Source organism: Pelophylax lessonae (genome assembly GCF_965119305.1).
Source record: "Pelophylax lessonae genome assembly, chromosome: 1".
Taxonomy (NCBI): domain Eukaryota; kingdom Metazoa; phylum Chordata; class Amphibia; order Anura; family Ranidae; genus Pelophylax; species Pelophylax lessonae.
In genome coordinates this window covers 493,858,675-493,870,916 of record NC_138768.1, presented here as the reverse complement: position 1 = coordinate 493,870,916, position 12,242 = coordinate 493,858,675, and the positions used below count along the sequence as shown (strand labels likewise).

Sequence of the window (12,242 nt, the reverse complement as noted above, 5' to 3'; positions counted from 1 at the left end):
GAGAAATAATGGTGGCCACACAAAATATTGACATTTAGGGCCCAATTTGGACATTTTCACTTATAGGTGTACTCACTTTTGTTGCCAGCAGTCTAGACATTAATGGCTGTGTGTTAAGTTATTTTGAGGGGACAGCAAATTTACACTGTTATACAAGCTGTACACTCACTACTTTACATTGTAGCAAAGTGTCATTTCTTCAGTGTCGTCACATGAAAAGATATAATAAAATATTTACAAAAATGTGAGGGGTGTACTTACTTTTGTGAGATCCTGTACAACACATGGACCAACTTATGTACACAAAAAGGATATGAGAACAAATATTTTTTAAAAAAAAAGGAACAACGGACGACAACAATTCCGCTGTCCAGATATCCTCATCAAGAACCGCAAGTCCCAATGTGTACAAAAGGAGGAGCTACACCACAATAGGGCATTAATGGATCCATTACATGTAAATGAAAAATACAAAAATAAAAATAAATATAAATATATAGATATAAAGATAAAGGTGTATAGTTAACCCTAAAAAATCCATTACATGTCCAAAGACTACCATGATAGCCCCATAACGGCAGCACACTCTCCAAATTGAACCAGTGCTAGCAACAAACACTCATATGGGAAACCACCAAAAGTCATTAGAGGGTTAACTACTACTTTTTTTATTCCAGAGAACACTAGATGAGAACTTTTCCAGAGAAGAGCAACAAAAATAATTAGGGGAATGGAGGACATCAGCTATGAGGAAAGACTACAAGCACTGAACTTATTCTCTCTGGAGAAGAGACGATTGAGGGGGGATATGATATCAATGTACAAATACTGTACTGGCGACCCTAGCATAAGGAACAAACTATTCAGAGAGAGGAGATGCAATAAGACACGTGGCCATTCACTAAAACTAGAGGAAAGGCGGTTTAACCTTAAAATGCGTAAGGGGTTGTTCACTGTAAGAGCGGTAAGGATGTGGAATTCTCTTCCACAAGCAGTCGTATCAGCTGGGAGCATTGATACTTTCAAAAAACTATTAGATGGGCATCTTGGAGACCACAACATACAGGGGTACACAATGTACGGTTAAAAGCAAACACACACACATCATAGGTTGAACTGGATGGACTGATGTCTTTTTTTCAACCTCACTAACTATGTAACTATTTTATAGAGCCGTATTGAAGTATGATGCATCCCAAATCAATAATAAAAATAAAAATAATGGTAAGAGTAAGAGTAACAAAACCAGTGGAAGTGCATGCCCAAAATAACCACATGCATAGAGTTACAATAGAAAGGGACAAATGAGATACAAATCCCCTTGTTGGTATAAACAGAAACATAGAAAAGAATTTTTGTAAAATCTTACCGTAAATTTCTTTTCTCTGAGTCCTCTGACAGTCGCCGCCCATTCATAGTCTTTACGATTGGGTATTGGCCTTCTCCGCAGGAGCAAGCTAGGCAGTAATTTTGTTAATACAACAAACATTAACATATCGACACACCCACAGGGGGCTGTTCCTCTGGCCTATATCCTCCAGCCAGTACCACTCTAATCCAGTTATGTAGCAAGCAGTCCATGAAAAACCGTCAACCCCAAAAAAGAGGGGCGGGGGCGGCGACTGTCAGAACTAATTTTACGGTAAGATTTTACAAAAATTCTATTTTCTCTTACATCCTCTGACAGACACCGCCCATTCATACAGTCTTAGCGATCGGGACGTCCCAAAGCAGTGTAGATGTGAGGTGTGGGAAGACGCAACCTTAAAATAGGCAATGCAGCACCCAGGTCAGAGAAAAAAAAACTGAACAACTGGACCAGTGGCATAAGTAAAGCTCAACAGGAGCTAACCCAGGAAAAAAATGAAATAAACCCCATGACTAAGAGACATTAAAAAAATAGCATGTCTCTTTAAACCACTGCCGCACTCAAAACCTTGCGGCAAAAAGAAGCATCCGAGGATGCCAACACATCAAGTTTGCAAAACTTCGAAACGGTATGTACAGACGACCAGGTCGCCGCTTTGCACACCTGAGCCACCGACGCCTGGTGGGGAAACGCCCAAGGCGCACTAACCGCTCTAGTAGAGTGCGCCTTAACAGGGAAGGGAGGAACCCGACCCTTAATCAAATAGGCCTGCACAATCGTCTGTCTGATCCATTTGGAAATGGTTGCCGCAGACGCCTCTGTACCCTCCCGAGGTCCTTCGGGAAGGACAAACAAACAGACAATCTGACTTCCAGAAAGAGTCCTTGGCGGAAAGGTAAACCTTGATCGCCCGGACCACATCCAAGGAATGCAAGGCAAATTCCTTCGGATGCTTAGGCTTTGCACAGAGCAAAGGCAACACAATATTGAGGTGGGAGGCTGAAAACACCCTACGAAGAAAAGACTGATATGGTCAGAGGACCCTTTATCCCTATGAACAACCAGATAGGGGGAGCTGCCAACTCAGACACTCTGCGAGCAGATGTGATCGCCACTAGAAAGGCAACTTTCTGTGACAACACAGGCAGAAGGATCTCTCTGATGTTCTCAAAGGGAGGTCATTGTAAAATGGACAAAACCAGATTTAGGTCGCAGGGAGATAAGGGAGCCTTCCTCGGGGGAGCCAGATGACGCACCCCCTGAATAAAGGTGCAAATCAAGGAATTAGATGCCAAAGGGCACTGAAAAAGAAAGGCCAAGGCCGACAATTGGCCTTTGATCGTGGTCAGCGCCAGGCGCTGATCCACCTTAGTCTGTAGGAAGGCAAAAACCCTCGCCACTGAAAAGGAGCGGGGGTGAAGACCTTGTGACTCACACCAGGCAAAAAATGCCCTCCAGGTGCGATGATAAATCTTCCCAGAGGAAGCTTTTCTAGCTTTTAGCAAGGTAGGAATGGTAGCCGAAGGGGTACCCCTGTCTCTCAAGACTTGGCTTTCAACAAGACGTCAAAGCCAGCGACTGTAAAGCAGGATGGAAGATCATTTCTTAGTGGGAGCCGCCAGGGAGGCTCGACAACCATCTGCATAATGTCCGCGTACCAAGACTGACATGGCCAGTCTGAAGCTATCAGAATCACAAGCATCCATTTCGAGGCTAACCTGCGGAGGAACCTGGACAACATTGGAATGGGAGGAAAGGCATACATCAGGCGATACAGATGCCACGGCACCACTAACGCGTCCGAGGCGTCCGCCAGAGGATCGCGAGATCGAGCCACGAACCTTTCCACTTTTTTGTTGAGACGGGGTGCGAACAGATCCATGTCCGGAGACCCCCACCGGATACACAGAAGGTGAAACACCTCCGAGTGTCTAAGGACCATTCCCCCGTGGTCCAGGGTCTGTCGACTCAGATAGTCCGCCTGGCAGTTTTCCACACCTGGAATGTGGATGGCCGAAATCGCTGGAACATGCGATTCGGCCCAAGACAGAATCTCGGCCACTTCCCTGGCCGCCCGGGGACTCTTGGTGCCCCCCTGATGATTGATGTACGCCATCGCTGTGGCGTTGTCCATCTGCACTCGTGCAGGGCAGCCTTGAATCCGAGCCGACCAACGGCACAAACAGAGCTTGATTGTCCGGAGCTCCAGGACATTTATCAGTAGGGAGAACTCCTCCCCCGACCACGTCCCCTGGGCATCAATCGTGCCCAGAACTCCACCCCAGCCCGACAGGCTGGCATCTGTGGAGAGCCCCGTCCAGAATAACGGCCGGAAGGACTTGCCTTGTGTCAGAATCCGTGACTGGAGCCACCACAAAAGATCCAATCTCACCTGGTGGCTTAGAGAAATCCTTCTGTCCAAGATTGAGGATGCCTGTCCCACCTGGTAAGGATCTCTGCCCCATAGCAGAGCCAACACAGGAGCCAAAACCTTGGTGAACACCCTTGGAGCCAAAGCGAGACCGAAGGGCAACGCCACGAACTGGTAATGCTCCTCTGTGATTGCGAAGCGGAAATAACGCTGATGACCATCGTAAAAAGGGATGTGCAGATTTTTAGGTCGATGGAGGCCATGAATTCCCCTGTACTCAGGGATGCCACCACCAACCGTATGGATTCCATCCGGAACGTCTTTACCCGCACGAAGTGGTTCAGTAACTTTAGGTCCAAAAGCGGAGGCACCTTGCCCTCTTTTCTGGGCACTGTGAACAGATTGAGTAAAACCCCCGAAACCTGTCCCGCGGGGGGACCGGCACGATGACCCCTTGGGCGAGAAGATCTTGAATTGCCCATTGTAGATCCCGGAAACGATCAGGAGTCAGATGGAGATTTGATGGAAAGAATCTGTCTGCGGGGCGAGATCGAAACTCGATCTTGTACTCTGAAAGAATGAGCTTGCGAACCCACCTGTCCTGAATGTCAGACAGCCAGGGCTCGGGAAAACAACACAGACGTCCCCCCACCCCTGATACGTGTGAGGGCGTCCCTTCAGGGAGGGGTGGGCTGGGTTGCCTGCCCAGCTTGCCCCGTTTTGGGCTTACCCGCCCAAAATTTCTTGTGACCACCGGAGGCCTTGAAGGACTTACCCTTTTTCCTGTGCCCTGAAGGCACGAAAGGACCCCCGGTTAGTCTTAAAGGAGGGACCCCGCTTAGCGTAGGGAGATTTACCTTTCAAGACTTGAGGCAAGAGAGTCCTCTTACCCCCAGTAAGCCACTTGATCAGCTCACCCAGAGAGTCACCAAAAAGACGATCCCTCGCATAAGGGATGTCAGACACTGTCTTCTTTGTCCAGCGCAGCAGCAGAAACCGAATCTGCTACCAGAGTGCGCCTAAGCACCTTGGCCCATTCTGCGATAGTCTGAGAGACTATCACTGAGGTGAACACCGGATTCAGCAGGGAACCCGGCACCATATACATGTGGTGGGAAAGCGTTTCCACCCGTCTATCCGCCGGGTCCTTAAACACCGGGGAGTCTTCCACGGGCATTAAGGTGGATTTATTCAGACTGGGAACAGTGTGGTCCACTTTAGGAACCACAGTCCAGCAAGTATCAACCGAATCCGCAAAGGGATAATGGTACTCAAATCTCTTAGGTACTACCAGCTTCTGCTTAATGCAACGCCATTGGTCATTTACCATTTCCTGAAACTCCTCGGGACAAGGATAAACCTGACCCGACTTCAGGACCTTGCGGGTCCTGAAGGAAACCCGCTTACCTGCCATGGAGGGCTCATCATCAAGATTTAAAGTCTCCTTAACGGAGCTAATAAGTGTGTCTACCGCAGCACGGTAGCAGGAAGAATCCTCCTCCACATCTGACTGAGAAGACGGGGACCCCTCAAGGGGGATGTCGCCCATGGCAACCAATTCAGGGTCAGATTCAGAAGACTGAGAGGGCATAGGCCGTTTCTTTGTAACTCGGTCAGACATCAGCAGATCAACTTTTGATGCTAAAGTCGCAAGTGCAGCAGATAAAGAGGCTAAGGAAGTGGGATCAGGAGTATTTGAACCACCAACTACGTCTGTGGGGAATTTGCTATCCTGGGACTCCATATTCGCAAAGTGCAAAAAAAAAAAAATGACACTGGCCCTTTAAAACAGCGGTTCCCGTGGACCCCTATCGCAAACTGCACTAAAGGTGGAGGCCCTTCCCTTAACTAAAGCTAAACTGACAAAAGAAAAGAGTGCTAGCAGAAATATAGCCAGAGAAAACTAGTAAAATCCCCCCACAGTGTCTCTATACTTGCCATGCTGCTTTTGAGAAGGCAGATTATAAAGAGGAAGTGACCTCACCCTCCTAGAGGCAAAAGCCAGCCCTGAGCCACAAGAAAATGGTGCCCGATAGAGTCAGATGGAGGAAAAGCACTTAGAAAAGGGCCACTGCCCAGACAGGACATCCGCCCACACTAAAGATGGCGCCCGATCAGCGCTGGTGTAACATTAAAAAACCCTACCCCGTGAAAATTCCCTACCCTCGTCACTTCCTGTGCACATGTCATTGAACAGCTGAGCAGCTTCCCACTGCGCATGCTCACAGCTGCGGAGGGTAGGGAAGGGAATTTTCATGGGGTAGTGTTTTTTTAAGTTACACCATGTCATATCAGCTTTTGCCGCGCGTCGCACTGCGCATGGGCAGCCACTAAATTAAATCATCTCCGCTCTAACCCTGAGATTTCCCTGTGGGCACCCGTCATTCATCAGCAGGTGCTGTGTCCCACATGATCTCGGCTCCGTGATTTATATTTCCATAGACCCGCCGCCGCTTTTACATTTCGGAGCCGAGATCAGGAAGTCTGAGGGGTTGGAGCGGAGATGATTTAATGTTGGAGCGGAGACGATTTAATGTTGGAGCGGCAACAGCTGATGCGGTGTAACGTTAAAAAACACTACCCCGTGAAAATTCCCTTCCCTCCGCAGCTGTGAGCATGCGCAGCGGGAAGCGGCTCAGCTGTTGAATGACGTACGTGCACAGGAAGTGACGAGGGTAGGGAATTTTCATGGGTAGGGTTTTTTTCCCGGAACACTGGCAATGATGATTGAAAATGGCCACTGCCCTCTGAGGCCAAAGAGCCAGCCCTTACCAAACATGGCAGCCGGGCGACACAGTGCCAAACGCCGCAGAAAACGCCCGCACTGGCCCCCACCGGGATCTGCACAGAGCATCCCCGTGGAGAAGGGAGCCCCCACACCCCCCACCCCGTATGGCGGTCTGCACCGCAGCAGCGCCCCCGCAGGGACAGGGAAGATAAGACACAGGGGGCCATCCCATGGCCATCCTGCCGTCAGCCAAGAAGGATGCTAGCAACCCCGGGTGTTCCGACGTTGAGACATCCCAGCAAAGATAGAAAAACTTTGCAGGCTCGTCCCCGCTTCTAGGAACACTGTCGTTGCGAGGCCTGGGCGTACCAAAAACCTGCGACGCTCGATGGCAGACTGGGACTTCATAAGGTTCTATATTAACCAGTACGAGGCCCAGTTCTGCTGGCGCTTGTAGTCCTCCAAATTCTGACTAATTAGCGTAGGTTAGAAAAAATAAAAAAGCTATTCTTAAAAGAAAAAACACTTTTTAGAAAAAAAAAACAAGAAAAAAACTGAGACACTAGGTCCCAGCAGGGAAAACCTAGCCTACTCCTGACGCTAGGCCAGAGGGATGGCCCCCTGTGGGTGTGTCTATATGTTAATGTTTGTTGTATAACCAAAATTATTGCCTAGCTTGCTCCTGTGGAGAAGGCCACTACCCAATTGTGAAGACTATATGAATGGGCGGTGACTGTCAGAGGACGCAAGAGAAAAAGGGTTTTAGTCACGAAAATGTGTTATGTCCCATTCGAAGTTTAACCCATGCGGTATGAGTGTCAAACTGAAAAATCCAATAGACTTCTGTTACACAGAAGTCTAAATACATTGCCTCCTCCCTTGGGTACACTAATCTTCTCAAAGATCTGTGCTCCAACCAAAGAAGTATCGCCATTGTGGTGATGATTAAAGTGGCAGGCAACAGTGGTGGATTGATGTCTTTCAATACTATTTAAATGCTCATAAAATCTATCCTTAAAGCTTCTCGTGGTGTGTCCTACATACTGTAAATTACATTTTCTGCATGTAATAACATACACAACGTATTGGGTATTACAGTTAAAAAAAAACAAATTAATCCTATGTTATCAGTAGAAGAGGAACACACCACCTCACCCTTGATAATATGCTTGCAACAGGGACAACCTCTAAAACCACACCCATAATTCCCTTTGAAATGTAACCATGTAAGAGATGTAGATAGAGATAGGCGATAGAGAATTGCCCAGTGCGGATGCCCTTCTCAGGGCAAAGTTAATATTATTTCTGTGATTAGAAAAAAAATGAAGGCGCGCAAACTGGTGAGTGTCCTATCAGCAGCAACTCAAACTCCAACCTGAGTGGAGTGTATGGAAAAAGGTATATGAGTGCGCATGTTAGTGTATATATAATCAAAATCATCAAAAATGTGATCGAAATTGAAAAGTGATGCTCAAAAAAAACATCAAAGGTTATAAATTATTTAAAAATAAAAGAATAAAATATAAAGAGAAATACATAAAATTCACAACAAAAGTGCACTGTGTGTGTGAAAAAGCATATAATATTCAAGTCCCAAGAGTCCTTAAACATGTGTACATGAAACTTCTTGATGATAAAGTGCAAATGAGAAAGTGCAATAATGGTTCACAGACTTGTGTCCTCCACAACACCACGTGAAAAGTGGGAATGGTGATGGTACCCTTACCAGCTAAGATAGCATACACTTTATAACTTGCACGGGCTGGTGTAGTGCAGCAAGAAGTCTTCCCACAACCGAATCTAAATGGCCTCTTGGGACTTGAATATTATATGCGTGTTTTCCCACACACAGTGCACTTTTGTTGTGAATTTTATGTATTTATCTTTATAATTTTATTTATACATAATTTATCTTTATAATTTTATTTTTACATAATTTATAACATTTGATGGTTTTTTGAGCATCACTTTTCAATATTATTTCTGAGAAGGTCAGCACAAGTTTAATCCTCAAAGACAGTAGGGAGGTATATGTACACAATCTTTTAAATGTCTTCAAACTCCTCACTGAAAGGTGTACTAAGCATGAGTCGCTCCTTATTAAACCACCTCCTATGGTTACCATTCTCCCTGAATTTACTTCCCCTTAGTAGATCTTCCCTGCTTCTAGAGTAGGCAATAGAGAGGGCCCTCTCAAGCATCCACCTGGGATATCCTCTCAAAAGAAACGTGAATATAGGGCTTTAATCTCAGTTTCATACACCTGCTGATCACTATACCTCTGGGTGAGTCTAGGATGGAAAAGGACTTGGGGGTACTGGTAGACAACAAGCTTGGCAGTGGCATGCAATGCCAAGCCGCCGCAAGCAAAGCCAACAGAATACTGGGATGTATAAAAAAGGGGATTCACTCCAGAAATAAAGAGATTATTCTCCCACTCTACAAGACTCTGGTCCGGCCACATCTGGAGTATGCTGTCCAGTTCTGGGCACCGGTCCTCAGGAAGGATGTGCTGGAATTGGAGAAAGTCCAGAGAAGGGCAACAAAATAATTAGGGGAATGGAGGACATCAGCTATGAGGAAAGACTACAAGCACTGAACCTTTTCTCTCTGGAGAAAAGACGATTGAGGGGGGATATGATATCAATGTACAAATACTGTACTGGTGACCCGAGCATAAGGAACAAACTATTCAGAGATAGGAGATACAATAAGACACGTGGCCACTCACTAAAACTTGAGGAAAGGCGGTTTAACCTTAAAGTGCGTAAGGGGTTCTTCACTGTAAGAACGGTAAGGATGTGGAATTCTCTTCCACAAGCAGTCGTATCAGCAGGGAGCATTGATAGTTTCAAAAAACTATTAGATGGACACCTTAAAGACCACAACATACAGGGGTATACAATGTACGGTTAAAGCAAACACACACACACATCATAGGTTGAACTGGATGGACTGATGTCTTTTTTCAACCTCACTAACTATGTAACTATATATATCCTACGAACCCTTAGAAATTGTCCAATGGGAATTCCCTTGATGGTATGCTGCGTATGCCCCGACCAAGCCATCAAGAGAGTATTACCCGAAAGTGTCTTCCTATATAAACCAGTGTGGATGTGGGAACCCTCACAATGCAGGTTCACATCCAAAAAGCAAATCTCCTTTCCATTACATTGTCCTGTGAACCTCAAGTTCTTAGTTTTGTTATTGAGATGGATGGGTAAGTTTGCTTTGAATAATAAAAATGAATTAAAAAGGGTTTCCGATTTGTGATGCTCAGATGCAGTGTAGTTCCACTTTTAACGATTTAACCACTTTTCTAGTATTTTTTAAAATATGACAAAGCAAATGTAAGGAACACGCACAATGGGGGAATTTAATAATACAGTATAATAGCTTACCTACACTGCTCAAAAAAAATGAAAGGAACACTTTTTATTCAGAACACAGCATCAAGTCAATTAAACTCCTGGGATATTGATCTGGTCAGTTAGGTAGGGGAGGGGGTTGTTAATAAGTTTTAGCTGCTTTGGTGTTAATGAAATTAAAAACAGGTACACTAGATGGGCAACAATGAGACAACCCCCAAAACAGTAATGGTTTTACAGGTGGAGGCCACTGCAATTTATTTCCCTCTACTCATTTTTTCTGACTGTTTTTCACTAGTTTTCCATTTGGCTAGGGTTAGTGTCACTACTGATGGTATGAGGTGATACCTGAACCCTATAGAGGTTGCACAGGCAGTCCAACTTCTCCAGGATGGCACATCAGTATGTACCATTGACAGAAGGTTTGCTGTGTGGAGACTGGGAGCAGCAGAGTCTCAAGAGAATGGAGGAGATTCCAGGAGACAGGCAGTTACTCTAGGAGAGCTGGACAGGGCTGTAGAGGGTCCTTAACCCATCAACAGCACTTGTAACTCTTCCTTTGTGCACAGAGGAAAAGGATGAACACTGCCAGAGCCCTACAAAATTACCTCCAGCAGGCTACTAGTGTGAATGTCTCTGATCAAACAATCAGAAACCGACTTCATGAGGGTGGCCTGAGGGCCCAATGTCCTCTAGTGGGCCCTGTGCTTACTGTCCTGCACCCTGGAGCTTGATTGGCATTTGCCATTGAACATCAGAATTGGCAGGTCCGCCACTGGTGCCCTGTGACTTTCACAGATGAGAGCAGGTTCACCCTGAGCACATGCGACAGACGTAAGAGGGTCTGGAGAAGCCGTGGAGAACTTTATGCTGCCTGTAACATCATTCAGCATGAACGATTTGGTGGTTGGTGAGTAATAGTCTGTGGAGGCATATCCATGGAGGGACACACAAACCTCTACAAGCTAGACAATGGCACTCTGCCTGTCATTAGGAATCGGGATGAAATCCTTGGACCCATTGTCAAACCCTACTCTGGCACAGTGGATCCTGGGTTCCTCCTGGTGCACGACAATGCCCGGTCTTATGTGGCGAGAGTATGCAGCCAGTTCCTAGAGAATGAAGGAATTGATGCCATTGAATGGCCCCCACTCTCGCCTGACCTAAATCCAATAGAACACCTCTGGGACATTATGTTTCGATCCATTGGACGCCGCCAGGTTGCACCTCAGTCTGTTCAGGAGCTCAGTGATGCCCTGGTCGAGATCTGGGAGGAAATACCCCAGGATACCATCCGTTGTCTCATTGGGAGCATGCCCCGACGTTGTCAGGAATGCATACAAGCACGTGAGGGCCATACAAACTACTGAGTACCATTTTGAGTTGCTGCAATGAAATTTCAGCAAAATGGACTAGCTCGCTGCATAGGTTTTTCTGTTTGATTTTGAGGGGTGCCTTTGAATTCAGCCCTCTGTAGGTTGATCATTTTCATCAAACAATGTGGCATCCTTTCATTACCCAGTCCATATCCGTAAAGATATCCAGCATGATATTTTTCCCCATTGAGATCTGATGGGTTTTACAAGTGTTCCTTTAATATTTGTGAACAGTGTATATAAAATAGGGTTTGCACAATGCCAATAATGCCCCATAAAGTAAGCCCTTAAAAATCTCAAAATACCCCAAAGGTAGTTGGGTGTAATTTGATAATAAGTCTTAAAAAATCATTGATACTTACAGGACTGTCTACCTTCAGTGCAAACTTGATTTCGCTGTGAAGCTTCAGCAGTTGTTCCTCCACAGTGGGCTCTGTAAAGTGGACAAGACCATTGCATAAAGAACAAAGAAAGAACAACCTATGAGAGTCACAAGAAGTCTCCACCCTGCGCCAATGATGTAAGAAGATAATCTCGAAGTACTGCGCTGCCACCTAACAAGTAATGACAATAAAAATAAAAGGGTGAATTGGATCAAAGGACCCAGACCTCCAGGCGGCGTTGATAAATCATATATACATGGTAAATCTGAATGTGAACTATATTCCAAGGACACCCATGATATTAAATCAAAAAATAAAATAAAATATACAATAAATAGAATTTGCAGTATTGGGATAAATTATAGAACAACAATAAATATGTCTATAAATGCTCTATAAACAAGTCCAATTAATAGGGGATGATCCTGAAGTGCACCATGTGAGGGAAATCCTATAAACAATGTAAATAGTCCTTCACCACACCACGTGCAGCCTCTCCCAATGGTAATGCACTAACCAGAAATCGATGGGTAAAAGGCACATTATATCCTTTGAATGCGACCAAGACCTCAATGACCATCCCAGACTGGGTCTTCTTAGGCAGATAAAAGCAGTGATCCTGGAATAAGCAATTCTTTCCACAC

The 12,242-nt window shown here is 45.6% G+C and overlaps 1 protein-coding gene across 1 annotated transcript in view; it reads right to left on the bottom strand.

Annotated features, from left to right (window-relative positions):
• HDGFL2 (HDGF like 2) overlaps positions 1-12,242 on the bottom strand; it is a gene marked incomplete at its 3' end in the record, with an annotated part of 529,328 nt that overhangs the window by 219,967 nt on the left and 297,119 nt on the right. The window contains exon 12 of the mRNA XM_082254985.1: positions 11,578-11,648. Coding sequence (XP_082111111.1) covers positions 11,578-11,648 — 71 coding nt within the window. The remainder of the gene's footprint in view (positions 1-11,577; positions 11,649-12,242) is intronic.